Genomic DNA, 17652 nt, shown 5'->3' on the forward strand with positions numbered 1-17652 from the left:
ATTTTTTTTACTTTCTAGTGCATATTATATCTATTGTTTTGAAATAGTGTTTTTGAAGTCAGATTTTTTTTGTTTTATTATTTTTTATTTTAAACAAAAGCACACTACCTAATAATTTGTCTAAATATGTGTAGATCTACTAAATTTTGCAATGCAGCAATGAACGTAAGCATGCATTACAGACAGAAATTCTGTCACATATCGCACCCTTACTGAATGTCGTTAAGGAGTTCCATTGATCATCATATTAGATTACGACAATTATTTGACCATTACGACGTTACGGTACGTGACTCAAATATCCGGATAGCTTAAAAAAGATCTGGCCGAGTATCGTTAATTTCCTCCTAAGAATTTAAGAGTTCCTTTACTTTGTCACAGGTCCCATAATCAGAACCTAACCAAACTCTCACCAAACTATCATTACTATAATATATACTTTGAAGTATATTCTTTCCAATAAAAAAAGAATCATCGAAATCGGTTGGCGCGATATTGAGTTATTCGTAAATTTGTCGCATATGTACTTGTAGCAAAATTTAAAACTTTTATTGTTTTCTCATGGATACCATTGTCAGATCTGAATTAAATTGAATGGGACCACGCGGGAAGCACCAGCATTCAAATAAAAAAAGAATTATCAAAATCGTTTCACCCAGTCGAAAGTTCTGAGGTAACAAACATAAATAAACATACCGACTAATTGTGAACCTCCTCCTTTTTTGAAGTCGGATAAAACATTAAGGATTATTGTTTTGTTACGCCATAGAAAGTAAAACTTGTTGCGTGCGTACATAAGCGTACACACACTTTTTATATTATATTATATTTTAAATGTGACCAACGTCACTTCAATTAGTAGGAATATAATGAAAATCACATCATCAATCTGATCTGATGAAGATGTCTATTCTTTAAATATATTATATCAATTACATAACATTAGACAAGGGCGACATAAACACCCGACGGTTGGATCCACTAGTATAAAAAGTAGCACGAAGATATTTGACTGTGACCCCAATGACCCATATGGATTAAGCTACCTACTCTTGGTACTCCAATGCCACGTGTATCGTATGAATATATGGCAAAGGTCACGAGACAAACATGGGGCATATAGCTATATTCGTAAATTGACCATTTTAAACAATCTCCTAAAAACAAAAAGATAGTATAATACTGATTTTAAGCAGAGAGGGGAGCTGAGCCTATCGAAGTTTTCAATTTCGGAATTTAAAAAATTTAAATTTATTACGATGTTGAGTCTAAATATTGAATCGATGGTTTTGGCTTTGGCTGCGCGCGCCTCTTCTCTATGAAGGTAAGGCGGGTGGGTCCGACAGTTGGCTGCACAGTAGCCTTACTGGAAGTCGTATGACCCTCCACGACTTTCTTCTCACGGGTGAAGTGCGCAATAAAATCTCTGCTCCGGTTGCCACGCACGCCGCAACTTAAGTATGAAAACTTTTTAAACTTTGAATTGCGAGCAAGTCTTAGATAAATTTTATAATTCTTATTTCGTTCGGAGTTTAAACGGTATGGGTATCGAGTTAGTTAGTTTTAATTATTTAGAGCATTGGTAAAAAGGGCATCAGCTTGAACCAAAATACAATAAAATAACAATATTTAATGTTTTATCAATATACTTATATATTGTACTCGATTACAAGAAAACGCCCGTTAAGTTTATAAACAAAAAAATACTTTTTTTTGCCCATACAATTTTATGACTATTTGAGTTTTGTTTACAATTTTTGAAGTGAATTTCTTTAACCGCTTTGAGCGCTTTTTGGTACAAGTGAATTTTTATTGGGTTCGCGTCACCGACATGCTCATAAATAACGTACGCGATAAATAAATATAAACATATAATACAGTTAGACACTTTTTGGATGGGTGAAATCTCGTGAGTTCGCGTCACTGAAATACTTACAGCAGTATATCTGTAGCTATACAGCTGACGTATTGTGCAACATTAGTGCTGTGTATATCTTATAAGTGAAATTAAATGGATTTAGTGAAAAGTTCAATGTGTATATACTGTGCATTGTTGAAATAGTGTTTTTGTTTGATTAATACATTATTGAAAATAAGTTTTAAAAATAAATTGAAATTAATAATTTATTTGTTTCTAAGCATTATTATGAAATTTGAATACTCAAGTTCGAAGTTGTCACCTCCAAAAATGTGAAAATTGCCAAATTTTTTTTGCTCTATGTAATTTTTAAATAAAAACTTTTTCGACTGTTTCCTCTTTGGTGTTTTATTTCTAGATCATTATTTCATTGAATTAGACTTATTGTGCGGAAACCTATAATCATTTGATGATGACCTCTTGACGATGCCTTGTTTAGATGAGAAACACTTTTCGAGTAGTTGTTTTCAAAGTTTATAAATATTTATTTATTTATTTATTTAAAACATCACAAAATCCACAGAACTTAAATTAGGTTATAATAATACTATTTTGTAGGACTTACGTCTAATAACGGATTTACAATATTTATAAAAAGACATGATATTTGTGCGTGTGGGGTTTGGTGAGAGTGCGTGTGTGTGTGTGTGTGTGTGTGTGTTTGTGAATAACTCTAAATTTAACCTTCCTTTAGATTTTTACTTACGCTCCTTTTAAAGCAGCCTTTACTGTTATTAAGAAGTTCAGTACTGTTGAATTGCTTATTATAGTTGCATAGAGTGCGACAGATTACCGAATTTTCATAATAATTAGTATGACTCAGCGGGACTTGGAATAGAGGCGTGTGTCTAGTGCGAGCTGACGGTACTCGTTAATTGTATGAATAGTTCAGTTATCTCTGTACTGTCGATCCTACCATGAACTATGTTATGAAGGAAAGAGAGATCCAGAACCATGCGCCTGTCCTCAAGTGTCATCATATTGTGAAACCTGCAAGATTCGGGGTAGTCCACATAATTGTGTCGTGCGCGATAGTTGATATGTTTTAAAAATTTTGCTTGTATGTTTTCAATTTCTTGGACATGTGTTATGTATCGTGGGTTCCATTTATTACTGCAATATTCAAGAGTACTTCTTACGTAAGCATAATATAGTATTTTAATACATTTTATGTCTGAGAAAGGTTTACTGACGCGCAGAATAAATCCCAAATTTTTGTATGACTTGGTGACTATTTCTGATAGGTGTTCATTGAATGTCATTTTAGTGTCCATTAATACTCCTAGGTCATGGATTAGGTTAGTTTGCTGAATGATCGTGCTATCTATATAAATAAATATATAATAAATATATTGTTATATATCTAAATATATAACAATTTTCGTTTTATGTCGTATAGAGTCTTCAGAAGAGCGTTTATGATTGGCGAGTCTGCTTATGTGTAGGCATTTATTTATCTTTATGCATTAAGCGAATCATTTAGCGTTCGCGAAAATATAGCGCGACTAAAAATTGTAAAACCTTTCTTATCCCACACAATGTTATTAGATGAAGAGGAATTATATAGGCTATTTAACTAAGTTAGTTAATAGTCATTATTTAAGTAATACAAACTAAGAAATGATCATCATGTCAACCAGAAGACGTCCACTGCTGGGCAAAAGGCTCCCCAAAGATCTCCACGACGGTCCTTCGCTGCCCTCATCCAACTAATCCATCTGGTCAAGATCAACGGAATGGATTTGATCTAACATCAGATCAGACCAGATCAGAGACATTATTAATATAAGTGTGGGCGGCGTAGTGTAGCGTATTTTTTTTTTGTGTGTGCATTTGTGTTTAAACGTTATAATTTGGCAAGTTTATTATCACAGGATGTACAGCTTTCTTAGCCTTACACTAATGAGTTTATCCTTTTTCTAAATGTGTGTGACAGACAACCTCACATTTATTTAAACATTGTATATATTTGTGTATATGTTTATGCTCTATGTATATGTTTGAAAATCTTAAAATTTATTTCAGTTAATTAAATTTTTTGACTTATTATTTTAGACTTAAGTATTCACAAAAAAATATGATCAAAGACTTTACACAACGATTGAAGTCAAATAGTAAGTCAGTTAGTAAACAAATATACATGTTAGAACTAAAATGATGCCGCAAATAATTTGTTACAAGTTTTAAGTAATTAACAAGTAATTGAACAAAAATGTTCAATAATAATACTCTCGTAGTTTATCTTTTTATACTTATCACCGATCGTTTAGTAACTAATGAATAATAATAATAATAGGTTTTTCGTTTCGTTGCGTCCTATCACCTATGGCGGGAGCTGGTGGGAGCCAGTTAGTAGGTAACGTCGGTTAAGGCAGTAGACGGATCAGATATACATTCCCTCCGAACCTTTCAGCTTATATAAATATTATTTTAACTTTTTTCCGTTTTGAATGCAATATGACACCTGCACCTAAGACGGCATGATAGGTTTTTTCCAATATTATCTGAAGAGTTTTCACTTTCCATAAGGCAGTAGAAGCTGATATACTAATTAAATTAGAGCCCAACGTATAAGGCAAAAGATTGTCGTCGTCTTCGGTATCCGACATGAAAATTGGGAAATGAATCCACAGCTCCGTGGGCTTGACTTAAAAAATCGCTAAGCACGTCCTGGAGGCCTTAGGCCTTCAGGCACGTCCTGGAGGCTCTAGGCCTTTAGGCACGTCTTGGAGGCTCTAGACCTTTAGGCACGACTGCCACCCAACCCACGAAGCTCAATAGCTTACGCATCCATCCCAAGTAAGAGTTCAGAAAAGATACGTTCAATGCAGACGATTTCACCACCGTGAAGCAGTGATGAGTAAAAGTGGGGTACCACATCGGATAGTTGGTCTCCCAGTCCCCTACCGTCGCTTGACTCGCGAGCTATGGTGCATAGGTCGACACTTAAGCCACGCCATTCATGTTTGCTAAGTTAAGGCTTAAATTGTGCTAATACTGCCACTCACCGCTAATCCAATACAAGCCTATTAAAAAAATGATAATCCGTGCTCGGCTTTCCTATACACATTCACTTTAGCTAGGGCTCTTAGAGCTTCTCATGTCCATAATTGTACACAGATTTCGCTACCTTAACATATTGCCATTACAATCCTGCATCCTATATTTATAAATGAAGGATTTATGGATCCAATGGTCTCGAAGCTAAATCTCATAGTGAAAATTGTAAAATGAAGGTCATATATTTATTTAAAAAAAACTGTGTGTGTGTATGTGTACGTTAATTACGCACGCGTGCTATTTTCGGTTGTAGAAAAAGCCATAATGTTATAAAGAAGGTATTAAATAGAATATTCATTGAAATATATTTATACAATAATTGGAGAGAATATTTTTTAAACTCATTTAATAACATGAGTTACAAGAGGCTTGTTAGCTGAAGTATTCAAATGGTCTAGTTGACCAGCTAACAGTCAGGGTGTCGAATTTATGTGACGGCGTGTGCGCATTCTAGAATTCACTCTGATAACTTTTCCCTAACCCGCCAAAAGAAATATATCTTTAAAAATAGAATTTTTAAAAAATTAAACTTATAGATGAAATGTGATATATTGATCGGTGGGTGGTCGCTGCAGGTTGTGGCGAAGTGAGTACATCATCACGACCATTGCGTTGTCTCTCGCCCGCCGCGGCCGTTCAGATCAACTAACTTACTACTTATTCGCTGATAGAACCTTCTTATCTAGATTTGTATGGAGATCTCTCACACTCTTGAATTATCGTTTTTTTATGTAACAGATCAACTGGTGTTGAGTGATCACCGCTGCACACATTCTCTTTCAACACCGTAGGATACACAGAGGCGTTGCCGGCCTTTAAGCAAGCTGTACGCGATTTTTTAAAGGTACCCATGTCGTATCGCTCCGCAAACACCACACAAGGAAGCTCATTCCACAGCTTTGTAGTACGTGGAAGAAAGCTCCTTGAAAACCGCACTGTGGAGAACTACCACACATCCAGATGGTGGAGATGATATCCTAACTTGTTGCCGAAGGTGGAATTCGGCGGCAGGAATCAGGTGAAACAGCTCTTCGGAACACTCCCTTATAAATGCTGTAGATGACACACAATAAAGCGACGTCTCTACGCAACGCCAAGTGATCCAGCCGTTCACAGAGCACTGGGTCCCCGACAATACGAGCTGCTCTGAGTTGCACGCGGTCAATTGGATCGTTATCACTTTTTCAGTGGTGGAGAAAATTTTGCAAATACTAACTATTATATATTATTACTACTATTATACTAACCATAAAAAAAAATATTTTGTAATTTTGTAACGCCTCTTTCCTAGTGGTCTGTTATTGCATTTCCTTATTCAGATTCAAATATTTTTATTCAAAATAGGATATTATCTAACTTATTGAAAGTCAAAAAACTACCTCCCATTCCAAAAGGTATGCTTCAGACCTGAGAAGAACGGGCGCAACAAACTCAGCAGGCTTCTTTCGTTTCGTAAAAATATGGTTCCAATGTAATATCGTACAATATAATATATTATTTAATGGTTTGAGGGCGGTCGCTACATTCCAAATCTGTGGTATCATTATGAAAGTGTTTAATGTTATGATCCCTACTTAATTAATAACTTGATTAGTCTTTTGCTATGGTGAGCTACGGCACTAACCAGTAGGAGGTTCTTTACACAGGATGCTGGCTAGATTATAGCTACCACAACGGCGCCTTTTTCTACCACGAAGCATTAATGCGTAAGCATTGTGTTGGTGCGTTCTGAAGGGCGCCGTACCTAGCAAAATTACTGGGCAAAAGAGTCTTCTTCTTCTGAATATCTTATGCCTAAAGACGACAAGCACAATTGTAGTGCCGCTCAGAATGTTTGAGTTTTTCGAGAAACCTAAGCGGTACTACTGCATTGGAATGGGCAGGCCGTATCAATTACCATCAGCTGAACGTCCTGTTCGTCTCAGCCCTCATTATCATAAAAAAAACTTTGTTAGATTATCTTCGCTAAATAAAGAATCATTCATTGTTCATATATAGTTTATAGACGACCTGTATAGCCGAGTGATTAGCGATCCTACGGACTAAGCTAGAGGTCCCGGGTTCCAATCCCGGTAGGTGCAAGGATTTATATGATAAATATGGATGTTTGTTTCCGAGTCATGGATGTTTATATGTATTTATGTATGTTTAAGTAAGTATATAGTATTAAATATATCATTGTCTTGCAACCCATAACCCAGGCTATATACGAGTATGCCTAATTTGGGGCAAGATAATTATTATACATATTTTGATTGTTTTCAGAATGCCGGCGCGGCTGCTCAGCGGTCGCGCCGCTGCGGCCGGGGCAGAAGTGAGCATGACAGATCAGTCCTTCACCTCCTTAGAGTCTCTGACCCTGGCGGTCATTATCGCTGTAATTGGATTCGCTATCATCATCTCCAACTTCCTCATTATTTCTGCTTTTCTCAACTTCAAAGGTAATTACAATATCATTTTTTAAAGATTCTCTCTATATTTCTAATACATTGATTAAGATATACTAATTAATAATCGAGACAGTTGGCCCGTGGGGCCCAGAGGCGCGGAGAATGTACAAAGTACTATATACGCGCCTCAATAGGGTTACTGGAAAACCCAAGAGCTGGCAGCTATTTAGGTCAACTGATCTGTTTAGCTATCCAACGCGGAAACGCAACGCAGTATTCTTTGTACACTTCCCCGTAACTATAGTTTTAATTTAATGTCATCATAGATTTGTAAATATAGATTAATTAAGATTTTTTGGTTTGAATAAATTATTTTTAATATGTATAGTTATTGTAAACTAAAAAAATTTTACCAGTGGGAGGCCCTTGCACAGGATGCATATTTACAGCGCGTCTTGAATTTGTCATCGATGTTTTAAGATTCATTTCATTTGTCAACTCTATGAAATTAATTTAAAAAAATTCGGCTATTTGCAATCATGGATCTGTAACAATATTAAAACTCTGCCTACATACGCGTACGCAGAGTTCTGGTTCAGACAATTTTTGAGCGTGATTGTTAGACTAGTCTAAGTTTTTCATTATATGTCAATGTACTTGGAACCTCCCACTGGTAAAGTTTCTAATAAGTATTTTTCAGTTTTAATATTGGATTAGATATTATTAGTAATTATCTACTTTCTAGGTCTATCGAACGAAGTGATCAACTACTACTTGCTGTCGCTTTCAATAGCAGATCTACTGTGTGGCGTATTCGTGGTACCGTTGTCAGTGTACCCTGCCATAACAGGCCGCTGGATGTTTGGGGATCTCATGTGCAGACTAGTCGGCTACCTAGAGGTCACTCTGTGGTCCGTCTCTGTATATACGTTCATGTGGATATCAGTCGATCGATATCTTGCAGTTAGAAAACCGCTCCGTTATGAGACGGTTAGTGCGACGGTATATATCACTTTCTTTACTATTCCTTACCAAGTTACAACGGTGATCTGGTTCTACTGACGTATCGGAGACATGGAAAAGTGTAAGCTCGCAGTTAGGTCTAGTAGTGACATGACATCTATAAGAGCATTCACAACAATCTTCTTTCATTAACCTTTGCATTTAAAAGTTTTAGTATATAGGTTAGTACTGAGAAGCATCGTGTGTTTTTTCACATGACATTATTTGCAAATTATTATGCAGAGTACAGCATGTATCTTAATTTTGAATCCGAATATATTCCGAAGCATGGATTTGTTATGGTTTCACATAATTAGTATTCATTTTGCTGACATTGTCATAAGAGCCAGAATGCCCCGAATGCATACCTGAAAACACGTTCGATTTCTCATGAAGTAGCAAGTTCAGTCATCTGGTCATTAAACTCATTTAAAATTGATGGTTAATTACTAGTTAGCTGCCGTTTTTACATCTGCATACGAAATTGAGCATTAAAACGTATACTCCAAATTTTTCAAAACATTTAGAAGTTCTCATAGGTATCTTAGCGCACTTTCCAAAGTAATGTTCCTAACTAACTAAACTAACCTATAATACTTAACCTAATTATTTTAAAATGTATAAAGTATCGATTTTTATTTAATAAGAATGTTTTAAGAAACGAAATTTCATTAAGGTGAGGATCCGTACTTAAAAGTTTAATGCCAGGTGACTGCATTCCTAATAATTTCCAAGTTTTAAATTATTCACAGCATTTTTGGAATGGCACTGAAGGAATTTGGCGTGTTTCTAGTGCAAATTTACGATTGTAGATAGATGCATGATTTTATTATCCCTTTGAATAAATAAACAGAGTGTTGGTCATTGACACTTTTTTTCCTAATTTACTCGTTAGTCTGGCCATAAATACTATTTCAAATAAAAGAATATTTCATTAAAAGAACCCTTGAATATATAATATTACCCTTGAATTTAGAACCTTTTATTTTTCAAATGAATATTGACCGTGTTTTCTCATCTTCGCGCCAATCTGTGTTTTATATTCTTGGGTATTTAAAATTTAGTACGGTGACAAAGAGAACCAAATTTCTTTGGAAGTATTACAAAAAGTTTGATGCCAAATGCAATTTTTGAAACTCTTCATCCCCCTGGAATTCCAGGAGGATGAAATGAAATAATAATTTGAATTAATATAATAATAATAATAATTTGAAACCAAATAATAATTTGAATGTTTATGTGCCGCGTTATTGTCAGGTACAATGAAACCTTCTCTGTTATAAAATAAATATTTCTGGCACAAAGTGTACGTAGTAAACATGCGTAGTGAAAAAATCAAAAATTCTGTCTGAAAGCAAAAGATTTTGTCTTGGGAAATGTATTTATTATTCACATTCAAATGTTGTTGATGTTGGACGCATCAAACCTATCAGTGACATGTTGGGTGCCCGCCGAGTACTGTTCTTAAACCCCAGGTGGGGCGTCAGACCAGCTCCATTAATTTCGAAAAACCAACGCGAAAGTCAACCACGATTATCGAGATAAACGAGACGAAACATCACGAGGAGTTTCCCAGGAATCGTTCAGGTTCAAACCAGCTACCAAAATTCTTCGCTGGACATCAAAATACGCATTTCACTCACACCGCAGTGATTTCTGGCGTTCTTAATTTCAATAACTTTTTGCTGGCTGTAAACAATCACACGTTGGAAATTTCATAGTTGGCATCTTGACATTTTCTGGTATTGCGAATGCCTGGACTGGTGATCCACCTGCAAAAACTCTCTGGAGGCCCATATGATGGAATATTCTTGAGTTGTGAATCCTTCGGTATGTCTAACTGCCAAGCCTTCTCAATTTTCTCCGGCTCAATTTCAATCGACTCCTAGTTATACTAGGACCCGATCAACATCAAAAGCGCGTCGTTCATGGTTATCGAGTTTCGGACTTTGATTACTTTTGTTGCATCACTAATTTGTAAAGTGATAAAACTGCAAAGAAATATTTAGAAGAGTGGCAATAAGTTTCTTGCTGCTTCCTCACGTTTTCCGAAGTGGTGGTAAATGGTAAAATGGTTTGACATTTATTAGTTCTATTGCCTTGTGCTGGTGATGGGCAAGTTGTTAAAGTTGTAATGTTTTTATACTGTAACTTGGAAGTATAGTAGTGACTTTTAAAAAGATTATTGAATACTGAATACCGAATCTCCTGCTAAAGATTGAAGAACTTCCTGAGAGTAAAATTAACATCGCCTTGTGGATTGGAATGTGATTGCTGCCTTACTTGCAAATGAAGTCCTCCTACCCCATAATTGGCAACTAGATGATACGCCGTCGAATGTATGGTGCGACGCTTTGACTATAACTGTAATAGATTTATATAATTCAATGATAGTCAGTAGACAGTACACAGAACAGAAAAAACTTATATATATATGTAGGAAAGTGTAACTCGTATTTGAATGTGCACAAGATTTCGACATCGTAAGTCTTGTACCTGAAGGTGATATTATTTCTTATAGTTCTAGTGACTTAAACCTGCTGAGGTTTAAGTCACTAGACATGTTCTAGCCCCGTTTCGATAATTCACCGTGCCCCAATTTAGTTTCACCAGAAAAAAATATAATGCAAGTAAATATTTCACTGGTCTGTTGCGGCCACCCAGTTCATTTTATTAAAAAGAAATTAATTAATTAAAATATTAAAAGAGACTACAGGGAAAGCGTGATATCTTTTTAGGGCCGAAGCACATAACTGCGTTGCGGCACCGCGCCGCTGAAATCGGCAGTTTACATTGCGGCGTCGCGAAAAAGAGTGTTTTACTATCGTAGGTATGGCAGGGTAACCAGTTCTTCGTGATTTTTTATTGTGAATAGACGCGTCTCTGGCATGGCTCGTCGTAAGAAACTTATTGCTTATTTATTATTAAGATGACATTATAACGACACAAAGATACTGGATACATCCATTTAATAAGGCCATGAATCCCGATGGCGAGTACTTTTCTCGAGTATACAAATCATTAAAAATAGACGAAAAATAATTTGTCGCCTACTTTAGAATGAGTATAATATCATCATTTGAAGAGCTATTCAGCGGGTTATCAAAATATATAAAGAAAAATAATATAACAGGAAGGAAACCTGTTACTGCTTTGGAAATGCTGGGCTTGACTAAAACTGCTTCCGGGTTACGCGTGTTGTTCGCAAGAGTGGCAGAAACAAAACTGAATCATTGTCAACAAGTATGCTCATAACGCTGGAATTTGAGCCGCGTTGCGGTTATGTGTTTCGGCCCTAAGTCTGAGATGATACACAAAAAAAATGATCATATGTCTGAACAATAATAATATGAGTCAGTTCAAAAAGAAATAGCAGAACACATCAATGCAATGGCGGCTTGAATAAACGAGGTGGGACTTGGGAGGCTCCTTTGCACAGGATAGCGGCTAGATTATGGGTACAACAAACGGCACCTTTTTTCTGCCGTGAAGCAGTAATGTGTGAGCATTATTGTGTTTCGGTCTGAAGGGCGCCGTAGCTAGTGAAATTACTGGAAAAATGAGACTTAAAATGTTATATTTCAAGGTAACGAGCGCAATTGTAGTACCACTCAGAATTTTTGGTTCTTCAAGAATCCTGAGCGATACTGCATTGTAATGGGCAGGGCGTATCATTACCATCAGCTGTGTGTCCCTTATTGTCATAAAAAGGTAATTATAACACTGAACGTCTTAACTCATAAGAGATTGGTGTCTTTCCTGCTGATTTTTGCCTGATTAGCCGTTAATATAATCAGGATGGATTTTGCTTGATTTATAATCAATACCTTGGATACAAGATAACTTAATTTTACTTTTGTTTATTTATTTGCAATATAAATGCATTCACTTATGTCTTAAGCGATTCCTTTCTCGTTGAGATTCATCATACAAAGTATTTTGTAAGAATGGAGGCAATTACAGGACTTTGCCACGTCTTGGGACCAAATGTTCCGTAATAAGTGTTTGTGTCTGATTAAAGAAATAATAGAATTAATTTTGCTGTCGTCCAAAGAAAAAAAAACTATTTTTAAATTCAAATTCTACTTCTGTCATTGATTTTTTCGCTAACGACAGTTTCGTTATTTCCGTCTCTCCTCACTTTAATGTTTTAATGGAAGTTGAAAATAAATCGGCAAAGTTTAACTGAAATAAGAAAACTCATTTCATATTGAAAGTGTTCACTCAAATTTAATGCACCTTAATAGCCATGCCCCATCTTTCTCCCAATTATTGTTTCTCTTTGACTCTGGATCACTTTTTAATTGAAACCCTAAAGTTGTTCCCATCTCCAAGTTTTACAGATAATACACAAATAGTTTCAACAGTTCAGCGCATCATATCATTCGCAGTCTGATAGCGGATCTGCAAAAGTGTGCTTAAAGAACACACTTTTCTCGTTAGTCGTGTGTCAACTGTCAGTGTCGGGTTCTTAATTCAACATCGTTACTTGAACTCAATAAATGTTTCACATTGCTGCTGATTGACCAAGAATATTTTAAGCTACTGGAGTAAATGCGGTAATGTATAAATATAGCAGTCGAAGCTTATTATGGTGTAATATGTAGAATGTTACATATTTATTCGTGTTTGTTTTATTACGACACGATTTGTCTATATGTGTAGAACGTCATTTTTAATTATTTTTCGCCATAAAATTGTAACACAGTTATAGCAGCTAACCCTACATCGTCATTGGTGAAGGAACTATTCGTATTTTATGGTTATCGTACACAAACATACGGCTAATACCAAGGTTCTGAGATATTCACATCCTAAAAAGAAATAACTGCATCGTTTTCTTCAACATTTCAAATAACCTCAATAAAATGGCGTAAAGTTTAAGTTTATAGTATAAAGATAAACAAGAAGAAGGTTTTAAATTGTAATATTAAGTATTTATGGCCATACTATTTGTATTATACCTAGCCAATAACGAGAGTATTTTGTGCGGCGCATTTTTTGGTAAATTACTCAAGTTCCATTAGTATACTAGATGGGCCCTTTTGAGCATTACATAGTTTTTAATATTTCACATTTCTAAAGGAGCAAACTCTTTTATTTTCTTTTAGGCTACAATGGACACAATTATAATGGTTGTTATACAAAAATGGATGGTAATTGAAGTATTTCCATAGTGTTTTTATCTCGGTAAAGCCTTTTCCTTACTCTATTTGAGACTGTAATTAATCTTACTACATGGTTACATTACAAATCTGGACCTGACGTCAATGACGTCACATCGTCGCTTTGTTACGGTGTACAAAACAAAGATCACTAGGATATATTTTTAATAAATAAACAACGATTTATTTTTCAGAATTATAGATTGATGTAAAGGTGTTGTGTTTATTGATTATTATTAAATGTATGATGTAAAAAAAGTATTTATTTTTCTGGCAGTCAGTAAGTACTATTATAGCGACACAGAACAAAAGAAACTAAAGTATTATTAACAACAAAAGTCAAACCGAAACAACGAAAACATCAAAAACAAAGCGCTGATAGCACGAAAATATCTCGACATGTACCTAACGGTAATGGAACCGTACTGACACAACAAGACGAGAGCGAGGGGGTCAAAGGGGCACCGGAGGGGGTTTCACGTTCCAGCGAGGTCCAGAAATAATGTGGCCGTGTAGTTTTTTTTTTATATTTATAAACCATAATGAATGAATTATATGAAGAATTAAAATATTGTATACTGAAATCTCACAATAATTGTATAGTACAATTATTAGATTCCTTATTTTATTGTGTAGTTTCCTAACAGGAAATATATAAGCATTCGTGAAGTAATACAAATGTGATATTGTCCAGGTACAAACGCGTACTAGAAGCCAGTGTTGGATGGTCTTCACTTGGATATCAGCCGCGATGCTCTGCTGTCCGCCACTTCTTGGGTACAAGAAAGATGCGACCTTCGATAGAGAAACTCTCATTTGTATGCTCGACTGGGGATCCACTCAAGCGTATACCGTCACCTTAGCTATGTTAGTTCTGGGTCCCAGTGTAATCTCCATCGTTCATAACTACTATTACATTTTTGCAATGAAACGCAAGCTGACCAGCGGGGCGCCGATTCATGACAAAGAGTACGCAACGGCTTTAGCAGAGAATTTAGCTAATCCTAGTCATTGGATGAGCTTTGTAATGGTCACTACATTTTGGCTCAGCTGGGCGCCCTATGCCGGTATCAGAACCTATGAATTCTTTACCGGGGAGGAGTTGAAGATGCCCATGTTGCATTTTGGAATGGTTTGGGTCGGAATACTTAATTCATTTTGGAAAATATTGATCTTGATATCTTTGAGTCCGCAGTTCCGTCTTGCGATGCGTATACTATGTCTGACGGCCTGCTGTCGATCCAAGGCGCGCCTACAAGCAGAACTTGCCGAATTGGATAATGACGACTAAGTTGGTACTCTATAATCTATTTATATTGTCTATGTAAACTCACGATTCGATTTTTGAATATCTTTTTAGAGTAAGAATATTAATAGTTATTATATATGTTACTGTACATAAGGCTGCATTTAGTGCTCAACCGACGGTCAATGCGGACGCAGCAAGCTTGATTGGATGTGTACAATTGCGAAGACAAATGAATCCGCTCCACGGAACGCGTCCATGTGTTTTCATAGTTAGAGGTCCCTTGACTGGCGTTAGCGCTGATCGCCGGTCCAGCACTAAATGCAGCCTTATCTTACATAATTGATCATTGTCACAATATAGTAATAGAACAGTACTGTAACTTAATACTAGAGCGCACGCACACATACACCCGATTTACACGGCCTAAGCAATCTTGGGAAGACAAAACTGTTGAGTGCCTCGCCGAGCGCAGCCAAGACTGGTCGCTGTCCAAATCAAATTATCTACGCCACACCGTCAGCACGTCAATATTTTTGTATGTAACAATGATAGCGTCCGCCCAGACGTAGCTATAAATTTCATGCTGAGTTACACTACTGTTCAATTACTGTATTATACCGTTTGAGTGTCGAGACACTTGGCCGGTGGAGCCCAGAGGCGTGGAGAATGTACAAAGTACTATATACGCGCTTCAGCCTACTACCCAAGCGCTGGCAGCTATATCGCTCAACGGATCGGCCTAGCTATCCAAAGCGGAAATGCTGCCATTATTCTTTCTACACTCGTAGTGATAGTTTGTACTTCATGTAATAATGTTAAGTAGATTGGATGGTAATGCCAATAATAAGCCGGGGCAGAATGGCGAAAATTTCAAGCACGGTACACATAAATCGCAAACACATTCTTCACATATCTTTTTGTAAGACATTGTAACTTTATTTAATATTTTTTGTAACCAATGTAGGTATTGTTTTTTGATATTTTTATGGTGTTAGGCCCAGAGGCGCATGGAATATACAAAGTACTATATTGACGCCTCAATAGGGCTACTGGAAATCCAAACGCTGGCAGCTATGTCGGTCAACGGATCAGCCTAGATATCTGATGCTGCCAGTATTCTTGTAACACTTCCCCGTAACGATAGTTTTAATTTAATGTAATCATAGGATTTTAAAAATAGTTATAAGATATGTTTTGTTGGAATAAATTATTATTAACTTTTATGGTTAAAATATTTACTGTACTTACTATTGTGACAGTTATTGAACTGAAATAAGTTATGAGAACGAAGTTCTTTTATGTGGCTGTAAAAGCGTTAAAAATAAATAAAAAAATAAAAAATAAATGCATTTATTTCAGGCATAATTATAATACCCATAGTTACGAAAATAAATTTAGACATTGTAAAAGGATGACATGTTAAAATTAAACTAACTTAAACTATATATTACACATATTTGTGCAGTCATTTTTGTTCTTGTCCATGTGAACAGAGATAGATAGAGCGCTTAAACACTGGATTACTGATGTCGTCAGAGACAGCCACAAATATTTTGTTGTCGGAACGGCGCAGTCTCCACTAGAAAGAGGCAACGCGAGTCCGAATTATCGCGAAAAAGTCGTGCTGCAGCACGGCGGGAGCCGCATAAGAGCCTGGAACACGTCATTGTACTGGACTCTTATTCTGCTCATAGCATTCAGCGTAAACGTTATCCACAGCTGGCAGTTGTACACGCCTAAACAGTACGCTTTGAATAGTGTGGTTTTTACATCCATGCTGCATATTCCAAATCTTCGAGCAAGCATGTCGCCTCTGACTGCAAGTGCCCTCCGCTCGCGCTCAATGTCATCGTCATTCAAGTGCTCCGTCAACAAAATAATGTCTTATGTACTTGAACTGCTTAACTACACCAACCGACGTGCCGTACAAAAACACATTGGGTACTCTCTCCGGAGGCTGTCTTGCTTTAAAAACCATCATTTCAGTTTTAGAAACGTTGTATTTCAGTCCTTGCGCATTTTCATAATGCTCACAGTCCGAAAGCCTATGATAGCGATTATGCGCCCGTTGGATACTTGATTTCCGGTGTTGTTTTCGGATATTATCTCGAAGCCCTGGAATCGTTAATTTAAGTGTATAAAGTATTTAATTATATTTCATAAACAGCAATGGACAGATAGACCAAGATTCATTGCAAACAAATGGTCATCGTTTCCATGGTTCTCAGGGCGACAGAGAACAAATTTTAGATCAAATTCAAGATGATCAAGAGATATGTAAACTAATTAACGTTCCAGTTAAACATCAACTCTATTCAGCAGTGTGCGCCACTGACTTGCAATAATTGGAAAATTGCCAATTGCACGTTCAAATTGAAGAAAAAATACCCGCTGTTGTTTGCATGGCAATGATTGCAGCTGTTTTGAAGCATGTCATTAACATGCAACAGAAACAGTGTAGGGGACAAATACAGCTTTGTAGGATGCCCGCGCTTATGGGTTTTAGATTGGGGCATGCGCAGTCGATAACTACCTTGTTAATCCCATCAACCCAAAAGCTACGAGCCATTTACATAACTTCTCGAAAAGCAGCTCTTTGTTCCACACACATTTGAAGGCTTCTGCTATATCTAAAATAACTTCGAACGCCTAGTTGCATTGAATCAAAATTAATGTTCATAAAGTGATGCGAAAAGAATACTCTGTAATAAAGTATGGGTCCCAGTAGCCGTGCAATAATCAGAAGAAAAGTATTCTAAGTGAGCACAAAATGTCATTTAGATCTACTTTAATGTCAATATCTGGCTGTATGGCTCTGCATTTGCCTTTCACAACGGGAAGAAGAAGAAAAAATGTCAATTCTTGTCA

General features: G+C 36.4%; 1 protein-coding gene across 2 annotated transcripts; it reads left to right on the forward strand.

Annotated features, from left to right (window-relative positions):
• Window positions 1-1352: 1352 nt before the first annotated feature.
• On the forward strand, window positions 1353-16140 carry LOC126974733 (G-protein coupled receptor 52-like). Of its 2 annotated transcripts, none has more exons than XM_050822343.1 (4): window positions 1353-1458; window positions 7244-7419; window positions 8114-8358; window positions 14230-16140. In XM_050822343.1, exons 2-4 carry the CDS (start codon window positions 7245-7247, stop codon window positions 14824-14826), a joined length of 1017 nt encoding a protein of 338 aa, XP_050678300.1. In that variant the 5' UTR covers window positions 1353-1458; window position 7244; the 3' UTR covers window positions 14827-16140. The 2 variants fall into 2 exon arrangements, with proteins under 2 accessions (XP_050678300.1, XP_050678299.1); XM_050822342.1 differs by having other exon boundaries at window positions 8114-8370; window positions 14230-16139.
• The last annotated feature ends 1512 nt before the right edge of the window (window positions 16141-17652 follow it).

Source organism: Leptidea sinapis, chromosome 33, assembly GCF_905404315.1.
Source record: "Leptidea sinapis chromosome 33, ilLepSina1.1, whole genome shotgun sequence".
In the NCBI taxonomy this organism is placed as follows: domain Eukaryota; kingdom Metazoa; phylum Arthropoda; class Insecta; order Lepidoptera; family Pieridae; genus Leptidea; species Leptidea sinapis.

What these genes read in the sequence shown, in the direction of transcription:
- LOC126974733 (XM_050822342.1), top strand. Translation starts at nt 7,245, where the DNA reads ATGCCGGCGCGGCTGCTCAGCGGTCGCGCCGCTGCGGCCGGGGCAGAA. An exon ending in TGCTTTTCTCAACTTCAAAG is followed by an intron (nt 7,420 to 8,113) that starts GTAATTACAATA and finishes TCTACTTTCTAG; the next exon opens with GTCTATCGAACGAAGTGATC. An exon ending in ATGAGACGGTTAGTGCGACG is followed by an intron (nt 8,371 to 14,229) that starts GTATATATCACT and finishes GATATTGTCCAG; the next exon opens with GTACAAACGCGTACTAGAAG.